At 33.7% G+C, this 24,621-nt stretch overlaps 1 protein-coding gene across 1 annotated transcript; it reads left to right on the top strand.

Moving 5' to 3' along the window:
- Positions 1–7,236: 7,236 nt before the first annotated feature.
- LOC136217911 (suppressor of mec-8 and unc-52 protein homolog 1) lies at positions 7,237–18,147 on the top strand. Its single transcript, XM_066004609.1, has 16 exons — positions 7,237–7,410; positions 7,552–7,762; positions 8,402–8,554; positions 10,248–10,296; positions 10,847–10,930; positions 11,482–11,585; positions 12,380–12,466; positions 12,548–12,601; positions 13,249–13,344; positions 14,050–14,177; positions 14,415–14,541; positions 14,639–14,698; positions 14,845–14,952; positions 16,467–16,567; positions 17,560–17,611; positions 17,812–18,147. The coding sequence occupies exons 1-16, from the start codon at positions 7,385–7,387 to the stop codon at positions 17,908–17,910; spliced, it is 1,539 nt and encodes a 512-aa protein (XP_065860681.1). The 5' UTR covers positions 7,237–7,384; the 3' UTR covers positions 17,911–18,147.
- Positions 18,148–24,621: the final 6,474 nt, after the last annotated feature.

The following is a 24,621-nucleotide window of genomic DNA, read 5'->3' on the forward strand; positions in this document are numbered from 1 at the left end:
AGGATGTAAGATAATATTATTGTTTAATATTCTTTGGGATTGGAGTGTGATTAAAAAAGGGAGAGATAAATTATAAATTTTTGTTGGGATTGATAGGTGGGAAAGATAATTATAGAAATACTTTGAGATAAATTAGGGAATTGATGCCCACAGTTTTTATTAGGAAATTTGGAAAGAATACGGGATAAATTAGGGAATTTAGAAAGACTATTTAATAATTGATGCCAACGTTTTTTATTTGGAAAAACTAATTTGGAAAGAATATAATGCCAATGTTTTTAATCAACTGTAATTTTTTTTTGAATTTAATCAAGTATAATTTAATAGGTACTAATACATTACTATAATTGGGGCCCTTCTCATTCTTGGGCCCTGGGCAGACGCCCCTCCTGCCCATGCTCAGGAACGGGCCTGCTCCCTATATCGGTGATTGTCGTCTGTCTCTCTATATGAGTGTTATCATGTTTTCCTTCATGAAAAAACAGAAGAGTTTTATCTATCACCACATAAATCTGGCTCATTGAAAGATCATGAAGTCATTTCTGAAGAAAAAGCTATGAAGTCGATTCTGGATGTAGAGTATTTTTCGTCGTTGTGCCAAAAACAGTTTCAAGCATTGCCTACTATTGTTCTATCACGATTTATGACATTGAAGATACAGATTTAACCTTTTCTGATATACTTCTAGATTGTAATTTTACTATTTTTGTTATGTACGAAACAATTTCTTTTATATGTTTTAAACGATCAGAATACACATATTTGTGTTATGCATACTTATAATTGTACTTGAAGTAACAGTCCTAAGGTATATTCATTATGATGCAAATTTAACTAAATAATGTAAAGAAAAATTAACTAAACAATCAATTCATAAATATAGTTTTACAACAAATTTAAATTACTTGTTGGAAATGGCAAGCTTGACTTTGGCTTTTTGAGTATGTAAAAGCTATATGTAATTGATCAAGTTAGAATGTCCATCTGCAAAATAGCGGGAATGAAATGAACTTTTAATTATAAATAATGCTGAAACTTTAGTATATCCTTTGAGATTAATGAAAAGTCAAGGTTTAAAGGGTTTATCCAATTCATTAATAAATAATATTTGCTTATTAATTTTATCCTTAGCAAGTTTAATTGACGTTAATTAGAATTTAGTACAAGTGAATCCAGAAGAAAAGACCTTGTCAATTGTCAACCCAATTGAATGTGGCATCTCATAAGTCTAAATGGCCATTCCAAGTTTCATGTGTATATATATAATAACTAGTCAAATTTGTACGGACTATATAATACTACCATTTAAATTATTTTATCATTGGTAATTTAAAATAACTTTGAAATCCAACAAGGTCTGTCTACTTTGTGTTTTTCACCATTAGATGATGGTGGACTTTGATAAAGTAAGTTCATCCAATGGTGGGAAAAACAAAATAAAACTTACTTTGTCAATTAGAATCATAACCTTCTAAAACCATCAATTAAATTTCCAGCTTTTATCTTGAAAGCCAATTAGTTCTCTAACCTTTTAAAACCGTTAATCTCATCCCTAACATATGTTAAAACCGTAAATTAGATCCCTCCTATAATTGAAATAAATTTTGGTTCGATTATTTATATTTTCAGTTCTATTTTGATAAGAGTTCCAAAAATGCATATGTAACTGTTAGCGATATTTTCAGAATATCCTAATTTGAACCTTGATGTGTTGGATGTGATGCGAGCATGCCAAGTAAATTAATTTTCAAATGATTTTAGTCTTTCTAAGAAAATAATTACGCCTAAAAACTTAATTTCTAAAAACAAAACAACTAGCGAAGAACTCAAGGACTGAAGAAATCTCTCTTGGGGTTCCTAACTCCACTTATAAAAAGCTTAACTAGTTCACAAATAGCTACCAAGAAAAAATGAAAACAATTTTTTTTTTAATTTTTTTTTATTGATATCTTGATTACAAATTTCAAATTGCAAATAATCAGCAAAGTTTGTATTTTGGGGGTCGGAGATGGCTTGAAAGGTTGGACTTCGGGCTCATTTTTGAGTGAAAAAAAAAACTGAAATCTAAAGATCATATGACAAGGAAGAAACTAGAATTGAGTTTAAGGAAAATGATTGAGCGTGGAGGTCGGAATAAATTCGAGAAAAGAGTTGTTAAGAACAGTTGTTTGATGGAATTAAATTCGATCGAAATCGAATAAATACCAAAAGTTTGGTTCTGAGAGAATTGATTTGTTAGAATCAATAGATGACTTCTAAAACTGATATGGAATGGTTTGTAATCAGAGAATGACTCGAAATTGGGGTTAGGGGATATCATATTAACGAAAATAGCTTGAAGCTGAGAAAGAAGACAATAATGGTGAAAATGGATTTGGACAGAATTTGTTGGAGATTTGAGGTGAAATGACCTTTTAGTCATTTGCCTTTACTTTTGTAACTTTATGTATCCCACATGAGAAACTTATGAGATAGTCGAAAGGTTTATATTGGGTTGGGCTTTATGTGATATCAAATTGTGTTAAGTGGGTTTTACAAAATATATCACTTGCTCGTTCGCCCGACTGGACTGGACCCGATTTTTATTTTGCTATTAAATATTTTAAACCTTTTGACTAATTCTTTTAGTTGTTGAAGTCTTATATCCACTATCCCTAATTTTATTCAATAAACCATGTTCTTCTTTCATGAACGTTGTCCACTACAACGTTCGTTTTCAAAACTAAATTAAAAGGGTTTTTCAGAGCATCCAAAACATACAGTTTTACGATTCTAATATTTTTGCTCTCAAATTATTTCTTCTCTGGGTAAAATACTTTTGCTGTTCCAAAGCTTCGCCCTGGAGTGCACTAGGTCGAAGTTTGCTATGTAAACCTTGGTTGACGATCGGACTTCCAGATTGCACCAAAGTCTGTCGTAATCGTTTTCAACTCAGTGGTTTTGTCCATGACACATCGATTCCATTCCGATAAGTTGTTTATATTCCCTCTTTTGTTTCTACAGAATTGACTCGAATTAAGGACTGAGTAATGTAAGAGTCTTGGAATAATCGAATTGAATTTGTTGAAGTGGATGTAGGAATTGGACTTGTTGGTATCATTTTAAAAATTAAAGGACCAAAGTGGATACTTTTCAAAAACTAAATTAAACAGCAGAAGCTCTTGAATGTAGAAAAAATCTAGTGACAGGGGGGCTTTGAGTGAGAAAATGTTGGTTATATAACCATTTTGGACGAAATAAAAACTAGGAAAATGTAAAAAAAAAAAAAAAAATCATATGGTTTGTACCATTTTCAAACATAAACTATATGGTTTAAAAATTTACAAAGAGATACATGTGATACGTTTCGGTTAACAAAAACAGTTCAAAATTGTAACACAGTTTAAAAATTACTAATGGCAAAATTAGTCAAAAAAGTTAGAGGAATACTTTTGTTATTTTCTCCCTTCTCCTTGTTCTCTATTCTCCCTCTTCTGCCTCAACTTCCACGGTTACTGCTGGAACACCACCGGCACTGGAGTCTTTGGCGCTGCTGCTTACAGTTAAGGTCATTTTGGCATACAGATTCATAGAGATTTAATGAAATTGCTTGAAAAATGTCTTTAATTTTTAGCTTTTGGTGTAATTAGGGTCAGTTGCTTGGCCGATGAACGGGCTAGCGATGATGACACTTGTATGGCCATAGTTGTGTATTTTATTTGATTTTGCTGGATAAATTGTATGTTCAGTTCCTCAAACACTGTCATGCAATTGTTAATGTGTTGCATAGAATTCCAAAATTTATCATTTAAATTATACGCTTAAAATTAAAATTGTTCTGTTGCAAATGACTGTAAATGTTAAAATGGAAAATGATAAAAGTACCTCCGATTTTTTTTTTTGATCAATTTTGCTACATCAGCATTTTTTAACGGTGTTTCAATTTTAGACTGTTTTTACTAACAGAACGTATCACATAGTATCTCTTTGCAAACTTTTTAAATTATATAGTTTATGTTTCAAAATGATCCAAACCACATGTTTTTTTTATAATTTTTCTTAAAAACTAAGATCTATAGTTTAGATATCAACGAAGAGACTAAGACTTATTTTGGGGGAAATGGTGGCTCATGGGTGGCCGGAATAAATTTTAGATAAGGGCTCGTCAGAACATTTGTTTGATGGCACTAATTTCGATTAAAATCAAATAAATGACAAAAGCTTGGTTTTGAGGGATGTGATCAATTGGAATCAATGAATAGATTGTAAATATGATGTAGAAAAATCTTGCAAACACAAAATTTCACAAAAATGGGGTTCTGTTCGGTTTGTGAGTTGGAGCTTGAAGCTAACCTTGAAGATGACAATGGAAGATCATGGGATGAGCAAAATTAATCTAAATCGATGATTGAGAAACATATATTGGGCTTAAACTATAAGGTTTGGATGATCGGATAACAATTATATCGACTAGAATTGAAGAAACAATTATCAGAAGGTATGAACTTAACTAAACTTTTGAACTGAAATTAAGAATTGGAAATTAAAGAAGATGAACTTGAACCTGGAATTGAAGGTTGTAGGACCGTAATAGACGAGATAAGCCATGATTTTGTGAGTTTAACTATTGATAGGAAGAACATAAACTTGATTTACAGACAAATTAGACACTCACTAGCCTCATTTGTCTCCTATTTTCACTCATCCTTAATCTCATTATTTCAAGTGTCATACAATTAGGATGAAAAACATGTAGTTTTGTTGAAGAAAATGGCACAAAAAATGCCATAAAATTAGATGTCCAAGAGTTTGCTGTTGTGTTTTTTTCGTCCAACTTCAAAAATTCATACCTCCTTCGATATTCGTCCGTTTTAGCTCCATGAATAGTTCCTGGATTTTTCCTTCTTCTCTAGTTTTAGAATTCCTTATCTTCGTGCCAAAATTCCATCATTTGGTACCCCAAAAAAACCCGTCAAAGTTTGCTGCTCGTTTTTAAAAAATAGCTATTCTTTTCCCACTTTTGCAATTTTTTATTTTATTTTATTTCATCTTCATTTTATCAACTATATCATATAATTATAACCTATACTATTTATTGCATATAATAAAAAAAATAGCTCTCAATAATTACCCCTCTGTTTTATTTGTTAAGATTTGAGATGAATTTGCACAGAAAAAAAGTCTTTATCCTAAACTCCTAGCACGTCACGTTTCCCTCCTACACTCAAGTTTTTTTTACCATTGATCTTGCAACTACGCCTTCATGCTCAGGTGTGATTCCGATTGATTTTGTTTTGGGTACCGTGAAGTTGACTGCCTATTTATTTGATTTTGACTCCATTGAGCATCTTCACTGTTTCTGCACTCTGAATTTATCTATCATGAATGAAGTTGCCCCCACCATCTTCATCGGACATTGATATGATGATAGCTTGCTCGCATGGTTTTTTACATTATGATGGCTTCTCTTAACCGATGTACTTTGTGTTGGAGATTTAAGGGAAATGGGTTTTTAGTCATTTGCCATTACTTTTGTAACTTTATGTATCCCACATGAGGAACTTGTAAGGAAGTTGAAAGGTTTATATTGGGTTGGGCTTTATAGTCTGCCGTAACAAGCTTGTTCTGTTCCCTCTTTTGTACTTACACTTTGGACTTAGTTGATCGTACCATAACAAGCTTCAACGTCTTTATTGCTACTTGAACTGAAGCTGCCAAAGCTGGTCTCGTAATTTTCAATTCGATATCTCATTGATTTTATTTCATCTCCGTGCATCGACGTTATTATTTCAGCATGGTGCTAAATTTTTTTTTGGGACTTATAGAGCTGGTTTCAAGTTCATAAAATTTTCAAATTTTCTTTTATTTTTTTTTCATATTTTTGTCATTTATTCATTTTTATTTCTCGGTTTTTGCATCAATTTTTTTATATATATATATATTTCAGTTTTTTAATGAATGCAAAAACAACAATATATTTGCTAGTTAATTAACATATTTATAAAAACTAACAACTAAAAAGATACGAAACGAAAAGTACAAAACATGAGTAAAATGGAAGCAAAAATATAAATATTTTTTGTGCTAGTAAAAATGCCAACTTTTTTTGGTCAGGAACGATCTTATGGACCATGTTATAAATAACAAAATCATGTTATCCCCTCATAGAATAAGATGCCCAATAACATTTCTTTAAGAAGGATACGAGTTTCCATGCCGGAGACCCAATTTTCATGATTTTCTTCCAAATAGAAGAATGTAATTATAAATTAGAATCTAAATAAATAGACAAAGTTAAGAAATAAAAACCTCATGGGTTGTCCAGATAGAAGTGAGATGCTAACACTATCTATATCCCCTAGAGAAACTCAAACAAAAGTTAAAGCTTTTCGATCTCGATGAAAATTTACATTTTTGGGCTTAGCCCAACAATTAGGAGCCCTATAAACTTGTTAAAAAAATTGATTAACCCTTGAATTGAGTCGATAAGCTTCTATACTATTTTTAAGGCTGTAATCGAGCCGAGCCAAACTTTGGCTTGTTCAAGTTCGGCTTGTTATAAAATTAACGAACTCGAGCCTGAGCCGAACTTTGGCTTGCGCAAGCTCGGCTCAGCTCATTAGAAAATAAACGAGCTTGTTTCGCGTCCAAAATCCTTTTTGAACTTGGTTCATTAAAAAAATTATCTAACCATAAATTGTTTATGAGTAAATCGTTAATTATATTTATGAAATTTGCTCGCAAATAGCTCTTTAATTATGTACGTAAACAAGCGAACAAGCAAAATTCTTAAATAAATAAACAAGATGCTTACAAATAGTTCGTCTATTACTCATTTATTACGTTTGTGAACGAACTTATCTAATAGCAAATGAAATAATATTAAATTTAGATATTTATTAACTAACACAAAACGATATAGTTTTCTATATCTGTTCATAAATGTTCTAATCGAACACGAGCTTTCGAGCCGAGTTTGGGCCTGCTCAAGCTCAACTCGTTTACGAACCGAGCCATTAAATCGTACTCATGAGCGTCTCGTTTAGGAATCGAGCCGAGTCGAGCTTTATCGAGCCGACCACTGAACTGTTCATGAGCGGCTCGGCTCATTTACATCCCTACTTACTTTAAACAAGCTAAAAGGCGAATAAATTACTGTAATCAATTTCAAAAGCAAACATGTCACTTTAAACAATTTTATTGATTAACAAAACACTCCTTAGACCAATCTGTTATTTTTGTGTGTCCAATTTATGAGCCTAATAAAAATAAGAAAACACAGTATTGAAAGCTTCCTTCCCCTTTTGTTGAAATAGACGTTGTGAAAATTGAAAGCCCTAATTTAAGATTGGTCCTTGTGTCTGGCAAGAGCGCGCGCCTATTTTGTTTTCTGTAGGAGCAAAGGATGACCCTAGAAATCGAAGCTCGAGAGTAAGTTTCCATACAAGAATGCCAATTTCAATTCCATTAATTTCTCATTCTCTCATTTGATTAATCAAGCTTAATTTCCTTAACTGGGTTTTTTTTTTTTTGTTTTGTTTTTTTTTTTCTGACTAATTAATTGTGTGGCAGTGTGATCAAAATTGTGCTTCAGTTCTGCAAAGAGAATTCACTGCATCAAACGTTTCAAACATTGCAGAATGAGTGCCAAGTATCACTCAATACGGTGGATAGTATCGAGACCTTTATTGCTGATATCAATAGCGGAAGGTGGGATGGCATATTGCCTCAAGTCGCTCAGCTTAAGCTTCCCAGGAATAAATTGGAAGACTTGTATGAGCAGGTGAGTGGACTTTTTGGTTATAGCCCGGCTATGTTCTTGCTGGCTGAAGTGCGTTTTTGGACGACGTTCTTTGAGTCTTTAGCTGTAGTGACTGCTTAAGATTTAAACTTTAACTTGCTTCTTATTCTATATAAGTTGAAGCATTGTCTATCATATTGTAGTTATATGAGGGAAACGTCCCATATTGCTTTTCTTTGGGCTTTAAATGAAAGAATTATTCAATAAATTAACTCTCCAAGTTTATCACCTGCATTTCCTGTCAAGGATCAGCAGAAGAATTCTCTATGTTTAAACTTGAGTTAATTTTGGTATATTAGGCTATTGTTACTTTTAATTTTCTCAGAAAAGGGTTAGGTGAAAAATGAAATGCGTGTAATCTATGATTCAAATGTAGTCCCCATGAACAACAGATTCTATTTGGGCCCTGTTTTGCGGTCGTGTAGGAATTCTTGTTCTTTTCCTTGGTACTAGCGTAAGGTTTAGGTCAGTTTTATAGTCATAGTCCGTGCTATTGTTGTTTTCCCCCACTCCTTAGGCATTAATACTGGCCTGAGCTGAAAGCGAGGTTGGAAATGATATGCTACAGTGCCCTTCCAAGTTTATTGCATTTTTTTTACCCCTTCTTTTTAAACGTTTCAGATTGTATTAGAAATGATAGAACTTCGAGAGTTAGACACTGCACGTGCTGTTTTAAGACAAACTCAGGCAATGGGCGTCATGAAGCAGGAGCAACCTGAGAGATACTTGCGACTTGAGCATCTCTTAGTTAGAACTTATTTTGATCCAAATGAGGTTAGACAGTTACGTTCTTTTGTTTATATTTGGTTTATGTGTTTTCTGTTGTTTCTGTTCTTCATTTGTTTGTTCTCTTTTATTATATATAACGAAGATAATGGGTGGAGATTGCCAAATTTTACAGTTATGCGATTTATTTGTTAGCAAACTTAGCATTAATGTATATGCGTGAATTTATTTCTGCATCGCGGGTTTTTCCATGTGAAGCTGAACTAACTTGCTAACTATAATTGCGAATACTGAATGCTTGGTCCTGGAAACCATCTTCCAGAATGCCCCTACATTGCTAATGATTTCACAATTGCTACATAATTTGGTGTTGTTTCTGAGTAGCGTGTAGCTGGTATCATTATGTGGAAAGGAATTGAATATTGTATGACAAGTAATTATTAACTAGTTCCTTGACAAAAATAGCTTCTCTGGTTTACTCTTGTAAATTTTCTTTTCCTTTTTCTGCATTTGAAGTATGGGGTACTTTGTGCTGGAGGGAGGATTTGGGTGGCTTTTATTTATATTTCTCTGTTACCGATGGGCATGGATTTGATAGTAGCACTGTTATTAGAATCTTACGATTCGATTCGATTCAGCTTTATTTCGAGCCAAATCTATAGGCGAATCTAAATTATAACAGAATCTTACGGTTCCCGATTCAAATCATACGATTCGATTCAGCTCTATTTCAAGCCGGATCTTCATCATCATTCATCAAAAACTTAAACAACACTAACTACTAAACCCACTCTCCTCTAGTCCGATTGTCATTTATCAAGTTATCAACTCAAACTAGCTCCATTCCATCATTATCAAGTTGACGACAAGGCAAAAAAACAGAGTCAGAAATTCAAACTCTTTGTCTCTACTAAGTTGTTTAATAGAATCCGATTTGTGAATTATTTTTATTAGGATTGCATTTGCGTTAGATTTGAATTTTAAGTACTTGTTGATATGATTTCTTTTTTGACATTAAAATTGTATATCTAGCTAGACTAATATTTGATAATATTTTGAGTTCAATATGGTAAACATTCTATTTTTTATAATATTATGAATTTGAACTGAATCTTACGATTCGATTCACGAGTCATGATTCACAAAATGAGGATTTCGATTCACGAGTCGAATCTCGATTTGACAACTATGGATAGTAGCTGGTGGGAGTTGAAAAGTACCCTGATATGGTTGATAATTGAACATTTAGATCATTATCTGTCAAGAACTAGCTTTGGGCCTTTTAAAGTATCTTATCAGTTGACATAAAAAACTAGCTTCAGCACTCTTATAGTACGGAGTTCTAAACCAAATATTACTCTCTATATATAAATCTACCCTTGATTGTTATGAAATGATTATTTTCGATGGACATAAATAGAACCAATCCTTATTTGATACTGATGTATGTAAATAACTAAACTAACATATTTATCTTGGTTATTCATATGTGATATTTGGAATGAGCTTTTCTCATAGTTGTTAGTGGCATCTTTTCCAGCTTTCACATTTATTATTTTGTTCTGTTTTAGTTGCAATGGCTAAAATATTTTCTTTTCTGAATTACATAACGTCGAGAAAATGAAATTTTTTGATATTGGTTGTCTGTTACTTAATTTTAAATTTAATATGCATTGAGCTTCCGACCTTCCAATCAGTGGCTGATGCTTTGATTAAATTTAAATAATGTCCAACATGACAGGCTTATCAGGATTCGACCAAGGAAAAGCGCCGTGCACAAATAGCTCAAGGTTTTTCTCAGTTTGCCTCATTTGATGTTGTTAGTTTATTACTCTTGATTCTGAAAATTTTCTATGCTCAATTGCCTACATACTGTTTATTGCATCTAATTGACAATGAAGTCCTTGCATTGGGAAACTGCCTTTTCGTTTTGTTAGAAGCATTATGTACCCTGAATGTTTGGCATACTTCCCAGTTTTCTGCCTTATCTTGCTTCAACTTGGTTCCTCAATGTGGTAGTACAAGAGGATTTTTTCCAGCTGTTAAGAATGTTGCTTCAACTTGGTTCCTCAATGTGGTATGTAGTTTTGGGGAGGAGTAATAGATAGATGTAAGTGTGAATGGGTAAAGTAGGAGGGAATATTAAATTTTTAGCCTGTTATGGCTTCCAATAGAAATTTGGCTCTTCTCTTTTCTTAATTTGTTTGGATCACATCTTTTTGGAATTCTTTTGCTTCTGTGTACATGCATGGCGCATGCAACTGAATACTGCTTTAAACTGCAGAATATGTCTTTATTTTCCTTCTAAGGTGAATGATAAATTTTCCCACTTTATATCAGCTCTTGCTGCGGAAGTTAGTGTGGTTCCACCTTCTCGTTTAATGGCTCTAATTGGTCAGGCTTTAAAGTGGCAGCAACATCAAGGTGAGATTCTGGACTATGAATAAGTCTATTGTGTTTGGTTTGTGAATGCTGACGAGCAACCAATCCAAAAAGTCGTGTATAATGTTGTTTTTGTTATCAGAAATTCAAAATTGTACATATTATCTTTTTTGATTTGGCTGGATGGATGATCTGTACTGCAAAGTTGAAGTTGTTTCGGAATTCTTTTTTATATGTTACAAACATTTGTTTTTGGCACATTTTCTTGTAAAGAAAAATAAAGGTTTATTCTACAGTGTAGTAGAGGACAAAACATCCTCCTGAAAAAGCTTAACAAAACAATTACGCACATAGCATAAAAAGAAGTTAACAAGGTGATGCCCTGGAATCAAGGTGGATAATGCTTAAAGCAATCCACAAGAAGTTCTGGAAGCAGATGCTTTTCTATGCGTTAATTTTTTTATGTTCAAATTTTTTTTTGCTACCGTGTCCCATTGGAGATGGTGAAGCGGGTTCAGGAATATGCTATCCTGCTTTTCATGTTTACTGACAACTATGTGTTCATGAATAAACTCTCTATTTGGTTATTTCAGGGTTGCTTCCACCAGGAACTCAGTTTGACTTGTTTCGGGGAACAGCTGCTATGAAACAAGATGTAGAAGACATGTATCCGACAACTCTTGCACACACCATTAAGGTTTAATATATATATCTGTTTTAATTTTTCTCCCCTGATTTTCCTTCTGTTATAGACTATATCAATCACGTGTCATCTATTTGAACTTGATGACACTTCAACTGCATAGTCCATTCTTGTTGTAGTTGGCAAATGTGACATTTCATTGCCATTTGGACAAAATGACAATAGCCCATTTTTCTATAGAAGCATCTTGCCTGTCTCTATTGGTCAGGTTGTCTCGTGCTACTGTAAATTGTTATGCTGCTCCATTAAAACTGTTCCAAAAAGCCTGTGCCCCTGAAATTTTGTATTTATAGAAAACTGTGGATCACATCTAGCAGCAGCTAAAGCTTGTTTTCATCTGAACAAGATTTGCTAGTTTTTACTTGAAGTGAATTACCTGCTTCATCTCTGGGCTAAGTCTATTTCTTCTCAGCTGCCACTACATTAACTATGTCCCTGATAGTAACATCAGTCTCAAGAAGAAATCTCCATTTTAAGGGAGAAACAGGGAACATAAGTAATTCCATCATTCATCATGACAATGTACTTCTGTTTTTTAATTTGAACCCATGAAACAACCAAAATCTTGGCCCCAGTTTCTATAACTCATGCAACTCTGTATATTGTATATGAACTGTAAGAATAATGAGAGAGTTACCAGAAATTTACAGTTCGGACTTGTAATTCCTATTTGTATCTTTCTTTATTCAAATTAGCTTGATTTGGTTTGTGTGCATTGCCTTTGCATATGTCGTGTATCTCTTAAATAGTAAGTTGCTTATATCATGCCTGAATTTCTGATACTGTAGTTTGGAACAAAGAGTCATGCTGAATGTGCTCGGTTCTCACCAGATGGACAGTTTCTTGTCTCATGCTCTGTTGATGGATTTATTGAGGTATCCTTAAAAAAAAAAAAATTCTCTCCAATAAATGAAAATTGGTGGATAAATCCTTAACGACTTTTTGGTAACTGCCAGGTTTGGGATTATCTTAGTGGAAAGCTCAAGAAAGATCTTCAGTACCAGGCTGATGTAAGTCTTCTTATTTCTTCTCTTACTGTTGCTTCTAGTTTTTCTTTTCCAGTTATTATTTGCCTTGCTCATTTATTAGAAGTAACAAGATTATTTTTGTTTCTCTTGACATATTTTGAGTTCTAGGAAAAAGCAACATTAAGCTTTTAATATTCATCAGCACACCGTAGATTGCGCTAAAATAGATCTTTAGCTGTTCCCCTTTCGTAAAAGTGATCTTCCAGGGAATCCTTCAACACTAATCTCCACACTGTAGATTATTCTTAATTCAAAGCCCTGGGTCACGAAAGGAGTCGCTTTCTTGAAGATCTCCCACACATTTAAATCTCATTAACCCTCTGCTGGTTATCATTTTCTATACTACTCTTCCTAACTGCTTATCCAAAAATTTATAACTGAATGTTTTTTCTACCTTCACTTCCCTTAACAAAAGAGTAGACATCGCCTATCTGGTCATAAATGAATCTGTCCATGTACAAGCATCAAGTGTCTATGTCCCTTTGTTATTTCTATTGGTGCTAAAATTTTATATGACAATTAGCTTTTTATTACAATGATATAATTTATAGTCTGTGATCCCCCTGGGTTTTGCAGAGCAGGTATCTGCAATCCTGTGCATTAACTGATGAAAAGTAAATTATTTTCAGGAAACTTTTATGATGCATGATGATCCTGTCCTTTGTGTTGATTTTAGTCGAGACTCTGAGATGATTGCATCTGGTTCTCAGGATGGAAAGATCAAAGTAAGTTAAGTTTAATGTTCTTCGGTTTTGGTCTCAATAAACATGATATGTACCCTTGTTTTCTTTATATACCTCGTTGGTGCATTTTTCAATTATGTTTTTCTTAAAGCTAACATATGAACTCATTTATGAAGTTTGTCATTTGCACAATTTTCTTTAAAAATACGGAGTGTCAAAATTGTCATCTTTTCCAAGGAATTGGTAGGAGCTTTAAGTATGAGTGTGGCAGGAGAGACCTAATTCTTGGATGTGTTTTGGCCATGATACCTTAGAATAAAGTTCCGTATGTTGTCTGACAAGATTGCGAGGATGAATAAGAGGCCATATGGATGGAAGGAAATGTTCATGGCCTTAGCATGTTTGCAGAGATATGCTGCCTTTTTCAGGCTGAGTTTAAATTTGAAACATATGATCACATTTTCTAATTATGGTCAGTTTTTGTGTTGTTGGCTGTAACTTTTTGATGACAAATTGAGGATTGCAATACCCAATTAATGTAGGAAAATCATTATGGTGCCAAATTTGTAGAACTATTATTAACAGCAATATTACTCTAAGAAAAATAATTAACAGCAGTATTTACCACATCAATCTGGCTTATGTGCTGTGTTCTGTATTTGGTCATATTGCATCTATTTGGCAGAAAAAAGAAATTTGCTTATGAAATGCGTATAAACATTTCTTACTTGTAGTTATATGTTTTAGGTCTGGCGCATAAGGACTGGTCAATGTTTGCGTCGTCTTGAACGTGCGCATTCTCAGGGAGTCACTAGCGTATCCTTCTCTCGTGATGGAAGCCAGCTGCTAAGCACGTCCTTTGACAGCACAGCCAGGTTGGTTGATAAGTATTTCTTGTTGCTTTTGATCTTTATTACATTAGCTAGTTATTCAAACTTGGTACTGCCGATCACCATAAACTTGCACATGATTTAGATTATACATTGTGTATTATGTACAATATTTCCTTGTAACTAGGAGTTCATGTTTCTAGTTTTTTTTTCCTCTCATTTTTTATATGGAAAACCCCTTTTCTCCACTCACTACAATTTTATTTTTCATGTTGGATATAGAATACATGGCCTTAAATCTGGAAAGTTGTTGAAAGAATTTCGTGGCCATTCATCTTATGTGAATGATGCCATCTTTACAAGTGACGGGACTCGTATTATTACTGCATCCAGTGATTGCACAGTCAAGGTAAGTCAAATGTTTGGGCATATTTAGTATTCATGTTGTAGTTCGCTGGTATTTCTTTTCTCCTGTTTGCATAACAGTTTTATTTTGACTTTTATAGGTTTGGGATGTGAAGAGTACAGAGTGCATACATACATTTAGGCCACCACCTCCACTGAGGGTACTTTTTCCTATTTTGTTGTGCATTCTTGTGGATATGAGTAATTTAATTGCATTATCTTGTGCCTCTCTCTCTCTGTGTGTGTGTGTACAATGTTCCTTTTTGCGTTAATTTACACCTCATTGTTGCTCTCTTTGATTGGTTAGGGAGGCGATGCTTCTGTGAACTCGGTTCATCTTTTCCCAAAAAACACGGAACATATTGTTGTTTGTAATAAGACATCATCAATATGCCTCATGACACTTCAGGGACAGGTAGCTTCTCAACTCAAACTCATGCAAATGACTAACATGATTTTCCACTATGGATGACATTCTCAGTGTTCTGTGATGCTTTTTATGTTTCTGTTTGTTTGGGCTTTTGGAATTGAACCATATGTTACCGTTCTAGCTCCATTTTGATTATATTTGTGTTTTATTGTGTCATCTGCTTGCATGGTTACTGAATGGCTGTTCTATGTCTGGGTAGTTTTTGTGGCTGATGTTGGTGTGTATATATATATATATATATATATATATATTACTTCTCCTAGTGCTTCTAATTTAAGTATTCTCTTTTTGGTTGTATTCTGGTGTTTTCTAACTCATCGTTTTTTAAAATATTAAAATAAACAATTGTGCTATATTGTATCTTTTTTTCTTTCTTTTGAAAAAAAAAATCATGTACTAACGTACATATTGCGATATCTTCTTATGCTTCTTTCCTCTAAATGGGCCATATTACTGGACATCTATGTTGTGCATAAATTTTGATATTTAAGCGTTTCCATGTTTCAGAAATTGTTAGAAGCTCATAGAAAACGTTTTGGTTCACGTTTCTGTAATTAAAAAAGATTAGTAACTCATTTGTTAAAATAAAAATGTTCTAGAAGATCTTCACATTAACCGATCTTTTAATCGGTTCACCATTCATCATGCCTTGATCACTTTGCATTGGATTCATAATCTTTTCTAGAGCATCTTCATCAAGCTCTCAAAATTTAAAAACCTTTTTTTTTTCGGTAACCATAGAAAATTTGCAAATGCGTAGGTTATAATAGTTTTAAATTTTATACATTATACCCTTGTATTTTTATTATTTACACATGTTTCTGTTTTCTATATTTTGAGCAAATGCCGTTCCTACCGTTTCCGGTGTCAGTTGGCATCTCTGTGTCCGTTTCTGTTGTTCCCATTTAGATGGACATGAGAAACAGGAAGATATGGTTGCTTTTTAAACTATGTTCTAGGCAATAAATTATCCGGAAACATAGACGGGTACATTTACAGGATGAATGATAATTATTTCTAAAAGATCGTATCCATTTATCTGGGCTAGATGCATATATCACAGGCCTATCTTATCATGCGTTGAAATTTAATCAACAAATGGGGTTGCCAGTATTCGAACCCTCGTCCACTTGGTGTAAGAGGCTCTAATACCATGTCGAGAAACCATTTGAACTAAAAGCTTAAACTGATAGTTAAGGCCTAAGAATAGCTCATCATTATTATATATAGCAATTACAAAAGAAACTTATTCAAGAAAGAGAAGAATTTGAATGTTAAAATTGAGGCTCATAAGTCATCGTTGAACATTTGGATTTATATAAATTTAGTTGAGGTAAATTACTGCGGTAAATTTGAGTTTCCATATATTTTAGGGAATACTTTGAGGCTCAAGGAGAATGATCATTGATTGATAGATTGCCTGTAGATTCCACATACCTGAGTAAAGATACTGAATCATTATTAAACTGAACATTTTCATTTGAATGATTATATTTCAGGTTGTGAAGAGTTTCTCATCTGGTAAAAGAGAGGGTGGAGACTTTGTTGCAGCATGTGTATCACCTAAAGGGGAGTGGATCTACTGTGTTGGTGAAGACAGGTATTGCTTAAGTTACATTTTTTGTTCAAAGTCTTCAAGTTTTGGAATGAATAGTAATGTTTATCCTTAATTTAATTGCTTGATTTTCAATTACATTTTTTTTTTTCATCTATTTGCATGAATTTTAGGGTGGAGTTTCTAGAATGCTATGCTGCTAAACATGTTAAAGTTGATTGTTATATATTTTCATCAATTCCATTCCATTGCTTTTTTTTAAGGTCAAGAGTGGTTTTCATCTTGTGTTGCATTTGCTATGACTTGTGAGTCATAGCTAGAAAGTAGAAAGAAGTCAATGTTAGGTTGTTGTGTATTGTAAGGTGAAAGACACACAATATGACAATAATTGAGGCTCTAGGTATAGTGGTAAGGCCCAGAAGTCAACATCCCTGACCATAGATGCTTGTGATGGATGGTCATTCACATGCATATCCAATATAAGAAACATATAATGTGGCAAAACCGCAAATGCGCTAGGGTGAGATGTTGAGCACATTGAAGTTGCAGGAGCTTTAAATGGTAGGAAAGCAGACAACCTTGGGAAGTTATGAGCAAGAATTTGTATCTCTAGATCTTTGCGATGTGTAGCCTTAAGCTGACTGAAATGGAAGGAAATGATCTATATAGGCGACTTTGGTTCTTATATGATTAAAACTCAGTGTTGAGTGTGAGTTGAATAAAATGTAACTGCAAATTGATTTTTTAAATTCTTACTCGGTGAGATAGGTGTATTCGGTACAAGTTTATTACCTATCTCATTGTTTGGTCCACTGAAAGTTGTGATCCTGTATGTGACACAGTGGTTTGTGACAATTCTATATGTAATTTTTCATTCAGCATTCATGCAATCATTCAGTATTAGCAGGTCCTAAACATTGAGGTTAAATAGTTGCAAGGTTGAAAGTGAGATCTTGGTTCTTGATTCACAGCTTTATCAAATTTTACTTTTGTCTGCCGAAGATGCCTTCTTTCAATTTTTAACATTCTTTTTGCAGGAATATGTACTGCTTCAGCCAACATTCTGGTAAACTGGAGCATCTAATGAAGGTAAATGAAATTGCTGTTATAGAATTGGACCTTCAGGTTGCTCTGTCCCATTTAGATTCTGCCTCCAAAATAAGTTGTAAAAAGTTCCAAAACTTTAAGTTGTCTACTTTGTAGTCTGAACCATCTGTTTATCCAGTGTCCACTTAATTCCCTTTTCAGACTATGAATACATGATTTGATGTATCATTAACTTGCAACAGGTTCATGACAAGGAAGTAATTGGTGTGACTCATCATCCACATCGGAATCTTATTGCTACATATGGTGAAGACAGCACAATGAAATTATGGAAGCCTTGAATTGCCCTTCGTGTCGATCATATCTGTATTTGTCATTCTAGGCGACATTGCTGTATATCATTCCCCCCCTTCCTCCCCCCCCCCCCCCCCCCCCCCCCCCCCATTTCACTGATTCCATAAGAATAACTTATACTAACTTAGTGACAAACCGAAATGGGGCAGCCGCATTCAATCCAAGTACAACTAGCCATTAAAAGTTTTGAATCAATTGCTTATACAGTGTTTACTTTTTCTCTCCACACTCTTTCACATAGGATGAGGGTGAGCCTTGGCGCAACGGTAAAACGTTGTTGTCGTGTGATTGAAGGTCATGAGTTCGAGTCTTAGGCTCTTGCCAAAAAAAAATTGGCAAGAGAAGGCTTGCCCCCAGTACATCCTTGTGGTGGGACCCCTCCCCGGACCCTTGTTTAGCGGGGACGCGTAGTGCACCGGACCGGCCTTTTTTTTTTTTACTCTTTCACATAGGATGAGCAAATGCTTGTTATATATAAGTTTATATGCTTATGGTGAGTATATATAAGTTTATATGCTTATGGTGAGTAAATGATATTTTGGCGGAGAGTTTAGAAAAACATGGTTCAGTTGGTAAGCAACTGGCTTCTCCTGCTCTCTTGCAGTGTGACGTATTTATCAACTAAAAGCTGCCTAAATCCCAAGATTTTGTTTGGTGGTTGTGTCAATTTTGTGCTCTCTTTTCTACCAGATGATTCTTCTAGTCTGTTTGCCATATTCTTTTGTCGTCCTGCTTACTACTGTGTTGGCCATTTATTTCATGTTTGTACAACCAACCATGACAATCTTTTTATCCTATTAATTGGTTCAGTTTATTCCTTCTACTCACCCACTAGGAGTGTTAACGAGCCGAACCGAGCCTTAGTCTAAGTAGGTTTGGTATTGGCTCGTTAATCTCTCGAGCCAAGCCCTATTGAGCAGATATTTGACCAAAATTTGATTGAACAGAACATTAAACAGATTCATCATACATAGATGGAATAAGTAGTATAAGAGACAAAGGAAATAAAAGCTCTATATCATACACCACATGAGTTTAAAAGATTTATATAAAAATAATATTAAAAATTAATAAGGGCAACGGGTGCTAGTTCCGTATGGGTGGTATTGCTAATGCTATTGGTGTGGATGATAAAGGAGAAAACTCGGACATGGAGAAAATGATTAAACTTTAGTGTTTGTATATTGAATTTTGAATTCTTAAATTTAGACCAGCTAAAGTTCTAAAACAGTCATTAAGTGCTTTTTTTAGAGCGAGCCATGTGAGTTGAATAGTTGAGAGTTAGAGTCGATGACTAAATATTGATTTTTTTTATGTCTCGAGTCAAGTTTTTTTTAGTCAAGCTTTGATCGAGTTAAATTCGAATAGTTTATGAGCTACTCAGGTCATTAACACCCGCAACTCCACATGTTTTTTGTTTCTAATTTTTGTATTAAAAAAACAAAATAAAAAAGAATTAGTTAACTTTTTGATTAGTTGCGTAAATTTCTTTCATGGTCAATTTAAATGGAAAACTTTATTTACGTCGAGAGGCATCATTTTATGAAATGTCCCAATTATACGCAATTCACCAATTATTGAGGTATTTTCTCCAAAATTTTCACTATCTACATTTAATGTTAGATTTAGTATTAGTTTGATATTATTGTGGCTAACAAAACAGTTGAGAGGATATGTTATGACAAAAATTTAATAAACATTTAATAAATTTATGAAAAAATTGAAAGTTATAACTATTTTTGAAATTACTTTCAAAGTTAGGCTATTTTTATTTCCAAAATTTTCAGATTTTAAAGAAAATAATTTTACATTTACCGTATATGGTTTTCGTTGGAAAGATGAGAAAGCTGCTTTTAGATGCAGCAGTATTCATATGGACCCAGGGGTGTATACAGGGGCCCCTCCGGCCGCCGGAAATACTATAGTCACGAGTAGTTTCGACCCCCCTAATATTAGTCTATATAGAAACTATGTAGTAATATTTCATTGTTTAAAGGTAAATGAGATGGTTAAAACACTTGTTTCTTTTTAAAAGGTCCTAGGTTCAATTTCCCCAATCTCAATTTATTTTAGAAAATATTTGTTTATTTAAATTTTATTTTTCAATAATTATAAAACTATGTTACCATTATTAATTAAATTCATAACACTTTTGAACTCATTTTTATTAGTATGTCTTTTCCATTAAAAAAAAATTAATTTCTAAATTAAATTTTAATATTTTAAAACTAAACATAAAAAAATGTAAAAATGTTATAATTTTTTAAAAAACTAGTATTGGACTAATAAAGAAAATTAAATATATCTCATTACGTGTTAGGCTTGTCCAAACTTCAAAATTTCAATATTTTGGACCTATTAGGTACTCCCTAAATCCAAATTTCTAATTTTTTAGGCCTCTTAGGTATCTCTAAATCCAAATTTCTAATTTTTTTTTTGGCCTGTTAGACCTCTATAAATCCAAATCATTAATTTTTTTTGGTATGATAGGTCATTTGAAATCAATTTTTTTAAATTTTTTTACATGTTCAGCCCTCCTTAAATCCAATTTTTTTTACATATTAGGACTATAAACGAAATTTAGCTTAATTTTGAAAAATTGCATATTAATACTTAAAAGTGGTTCTTGACAATTCAAATTATAACACTCATATATACAAAAAATTAAGCAAGTTCGATTTAACAAATTTTTTTTTCCCGAACGCAAGTGTAAAATCGGCCCCCCAACCGAGTAATCCTGTATTCGTCACTGTATGGACCCTCGTAAAATTCATGGTCCATATAAACAATAGGGAAAATTACAAAATTGGGTTAAATGGAAGACCCATTTACTCAACTTACTATATATCTAGACTGTTTTTGTGTGATTTTCCCATAATACCCTCAATATGTTTGTAATTTTACGGCGCAGCTGTCTCCCTCCCGTCTGACTTCACAGGTTCTAGCATATGTGAAGCATGCGAAGCTAATGTTTGGTTTAGTTGATGATTTTAATTAGCATATGCGAAGTCTGGATGTGTTTTTAACAAAATTCGCGAAGTGGTATATAACAACAAAAAGGCACAACAACAAGAGATTCCAACATTAAAATCATAACATTATCAAAATTTACAACAAGATTGCCACAATAAACTTCTAAGAAATCATTTTAAAGCGAACGTGACGAATCTGGACGGAAATTTCTCCCTGTATTGGAAGTACAGGCCTTTTGGGATGATAAATGGAAGTTCAGACCTTTTGGGATGGACATATCACATGGTACACAACAAGATTGACACAATAACTGCTAACCAATCATTTTAAAGTGATTATGACCAATCTTGAAATGGAAGTCCATCCCTTTTGGGATGGATGTCTCTCACGGCACCCCAGTACGTCGCCTTCCAGAAATGAATGTTATGTATTCAACCACCTTCAGACAAATTTAACCGTGTTAGTCAGAAAAAAAGGAAGATTTGGCTTCGTGAAATGAGGATTCGCTAAATATGCGAAAATAAATGTGCAAGGAAAATGGTGATTTTACTTAGCGAAATGATGATTTCGCGACGCCTGCGAGGAGAAATGTGACGCTCTGACTTTGCAAAACGATGATTATGCGGAGTCTGCGGATCGAATTACCTCGCAAACTTCGCGTAATCATCGTTTCGCGAAGTTAAATTGATAAATTTTTCCCCGCTGACTTCGCGAAAACGGCATACGCTAAGTGAATTTCTGGGGAAAAACGCTACTACGGAAGGAATCACTGACAATCAAAATTATCACATAGAGGGTTTATGGCAGGTTATTTGGAAGGCGGAGGTGCCTTTTAAGGTCAGATACTTCTGCTGGCGTCTGGCTAGGGACTGCTTACCAACACGTTGGAAGTTACGAAATAGGGGAATTCCCATTGATGCCGATTGTGTTGTCTGTTCTTTGGATTTGGAAGATGTTTGGCATCTGTTTATTTTGTGTCCCAAAGTAAAGGAGTTGTGGAGGGAGGCGGGATTACAATCTATAATTGATATTGCAAGTGATGATGCGGAGAATTTTGCTGCGTTTTTCTTTCATTTTTGCAGGATAGGCGGGACGGAGCAAGTGGAAAATTTCATGATGCTCCTATGGAGTTGGTGGCGATCGTGAAATGAAAAGCTTTGGAAAAACATTATAAGTTCTGCTGCTAGTTTAATTGTCGGTAGCAGTAGATGTTTGGCGGAATGGAAAATGGCAAAAGTGAGAAGAAGTTTGAATCGGCCTGCTGTTTCTGATCTGCAGTTGTGCAAGGCGCTGTGGCATAGACCTCCGGCGGGGGTAATTTCTTGTTGTACAGATGCTAGTATCTTCACTATTGCTGGAAAGACTGGTTGCGGGGCTGTGTTCCGTGATGAAAATGGTGGTTTTAAGGGTGCTAGATCGGCGGTCAAGGAGGGGCTGATGGAGGTAAGGGAGGCGGAGGCCTGGGCACTGCTGCAAGCAATTATTTGGACGTTGGAAGTTGGCTATGAGCGGGTGTTATTTGAGACGGATTCACAAATTTTGACAAATGCTATGGAGTCGGATAAAGAGGATCAGTCTGAATTTGGTGATATGGTTTCTCAATGTCGGAATCTCTTGAATACTAACAACGGATTTACTATCCACTTCATTAGAAGACAAGCAAATGGAGTAGCTCATGCCGTGGCTAGAGCGGCTTCTCAAAATGCGAGTCCTTGTTTGTTTGATACTATTCCAAGTTCTATTTCTTTTTCGATGTTAAACTTTTGCCATATTTTAGTTCATTAATGAAACTTTATTTCAAAAAAAAAAATGATGTTAATTTTAGTTAAAATTGAAAACTAAGTGTTGAAAAAGATAAATAACGAAAAAGTTCAAACGTTGACTAAAATTGTTAAATGATAGATGTATTTAATAAACAATAAAAACAATTGAGTTCGTGCATGAAAGACGACAAGCGAATACTGCTGCACATATCCTAGCTGATTGGGTACGATCTCTTTCTCATATGGAAATTTTTATTGAAGATTTTCCACATTGTATTTCTTCTTGTGTTCAGACTGATGTATTATCGATTGTTTCATAATATATGGTTTGTTTTATAAAAAACAAGATAGTGAATTTAAGCATAAATATTTAAAATATAAAATTTATTTTTATGATAAATAATAATTTTTAGAGGGCATGAAGTGAAGCATATTGTAGTCATGTTCATCTAGTTTTTTTTTTTTTTTTTTGAGTTGAATATGTAATTTATGATGAGTTGAAGTTGAAAATGTATGCACATTCGTGAAATGTGGTAATGATGAAAGAGTCACTGAATAATAAAAACTGTAGAGAGATAATCCTCCATTACTAATTTGAATCCTACGCCTCAAAGAGGTAATGCCACCGTCATCAAGTGCCCTTCTCACTAAACCCCATTTGGAAAGTCAAACCAATCAACTTAAGTTGGTTTATCATTTTAAACTAACCTTGAAAATATTGTAGTTTCTTTAACCAAAATAGGCAACTATAATGCTTACTTTACTGTTTACCCCGACTTAAAATTATGTAGATATTGTCCGTTTTCGTTTAATTGTATCATCTCTCTATTTTTAATGTGAAATCCAATTTATTAGTTTATCACGTCCATCTCCATCCTTTAAAGTTTTTCCTTATTCAAATCGTTGACCCTTGCACTACCTGCTTAGGACCGGATTGTTACGTAAATATAGAGATAAGATACAAATTTAATTCTATGGTTATTCAGAGAAACCATATTTAATATGTATATATAAAACATTGCAATTTTAAGTTTAACGTTTATCAACAGTGCACTTCCAAATTTCATTAGCGAAATATGAGTACTTTTTTCATGTGAAATTTCGTATTTTGGCAACTCATCAACCTCTAACATTTTAGACTTTGTTTGTTTATCGGAAAATATTATCATGATTTTCTAGTGTTTGTTTGCTTAGCAAAATAAATCAACAAGCAATTAAATGTTGACAAACAGAAAATTTATAAAGAAAGTGAGAAAATGTTTTATCCTTTTTTCAAAAGCTGCCAATCACTTCTATCGCAAAATTTCGAGAACTTCTACGGTGGATCTGGTGTAATGGACCCAACCAATGAAAAAAAGAGAATCATACTACTCATTGAGAGATGATTGATGTAAAAAAAGAAATTGCACAATTGTTATGATTCTATTAGTAAGGTCCAATAGACCGGGACCATAGTAGAATTTCACCAAAATTTCTCATTTTATTTTTAGTATGCAAACACCGGAAAAATATTTTACTCCAACAAAAAAAAAAAATCTTCTTAACTAATCTTTTTCACAAATAAATGGAACCCAATTTTGAAATTTGCACATCTTGTCCTGTTAATGAAAAAATAATTGTATCATTCACTAGTTCTTGAAAATGAAATGGTAACATCCGATTAATATATATAATATGGTTATTATCTCATGTAGGTCATAATTCATTTGGTCAACCCTTTATATAGTAAGATGAATAGTAGTAATTAATTAATTAAACAACAAAATAATAGCCGTATTTTGTGCTAAAAATTCCACTCCCTATGGAGAAATGCCGTGCCGTCCCAGGTGCTATTGCTTCTTCCACAATTTAATTTCACTAAACTAATTAAATATTTGCATGATCCAACATCTAATTCTGTGTCACAATATAATTCATCATGTATAGAACATGAACCATTAATAAATAAAACAACAGCACATG

The sequence above is a fragment of the Euphorbia lathyris genome, chromosome 2 (genome assembly GCF_963576675.1).
Source record: "Euphorbia lathyris chromosome 2, ddEupLath1.1, whole genome shotgun sequence".
NCBI classification, from domain to species: domain Eukaryota; kingdom Viridiplantae; phylum Streptophyta; class Magnoliopsida; order Malpighiales; family Euphorbiaceae; genus Euphorbia; species Euphorbia lathyris.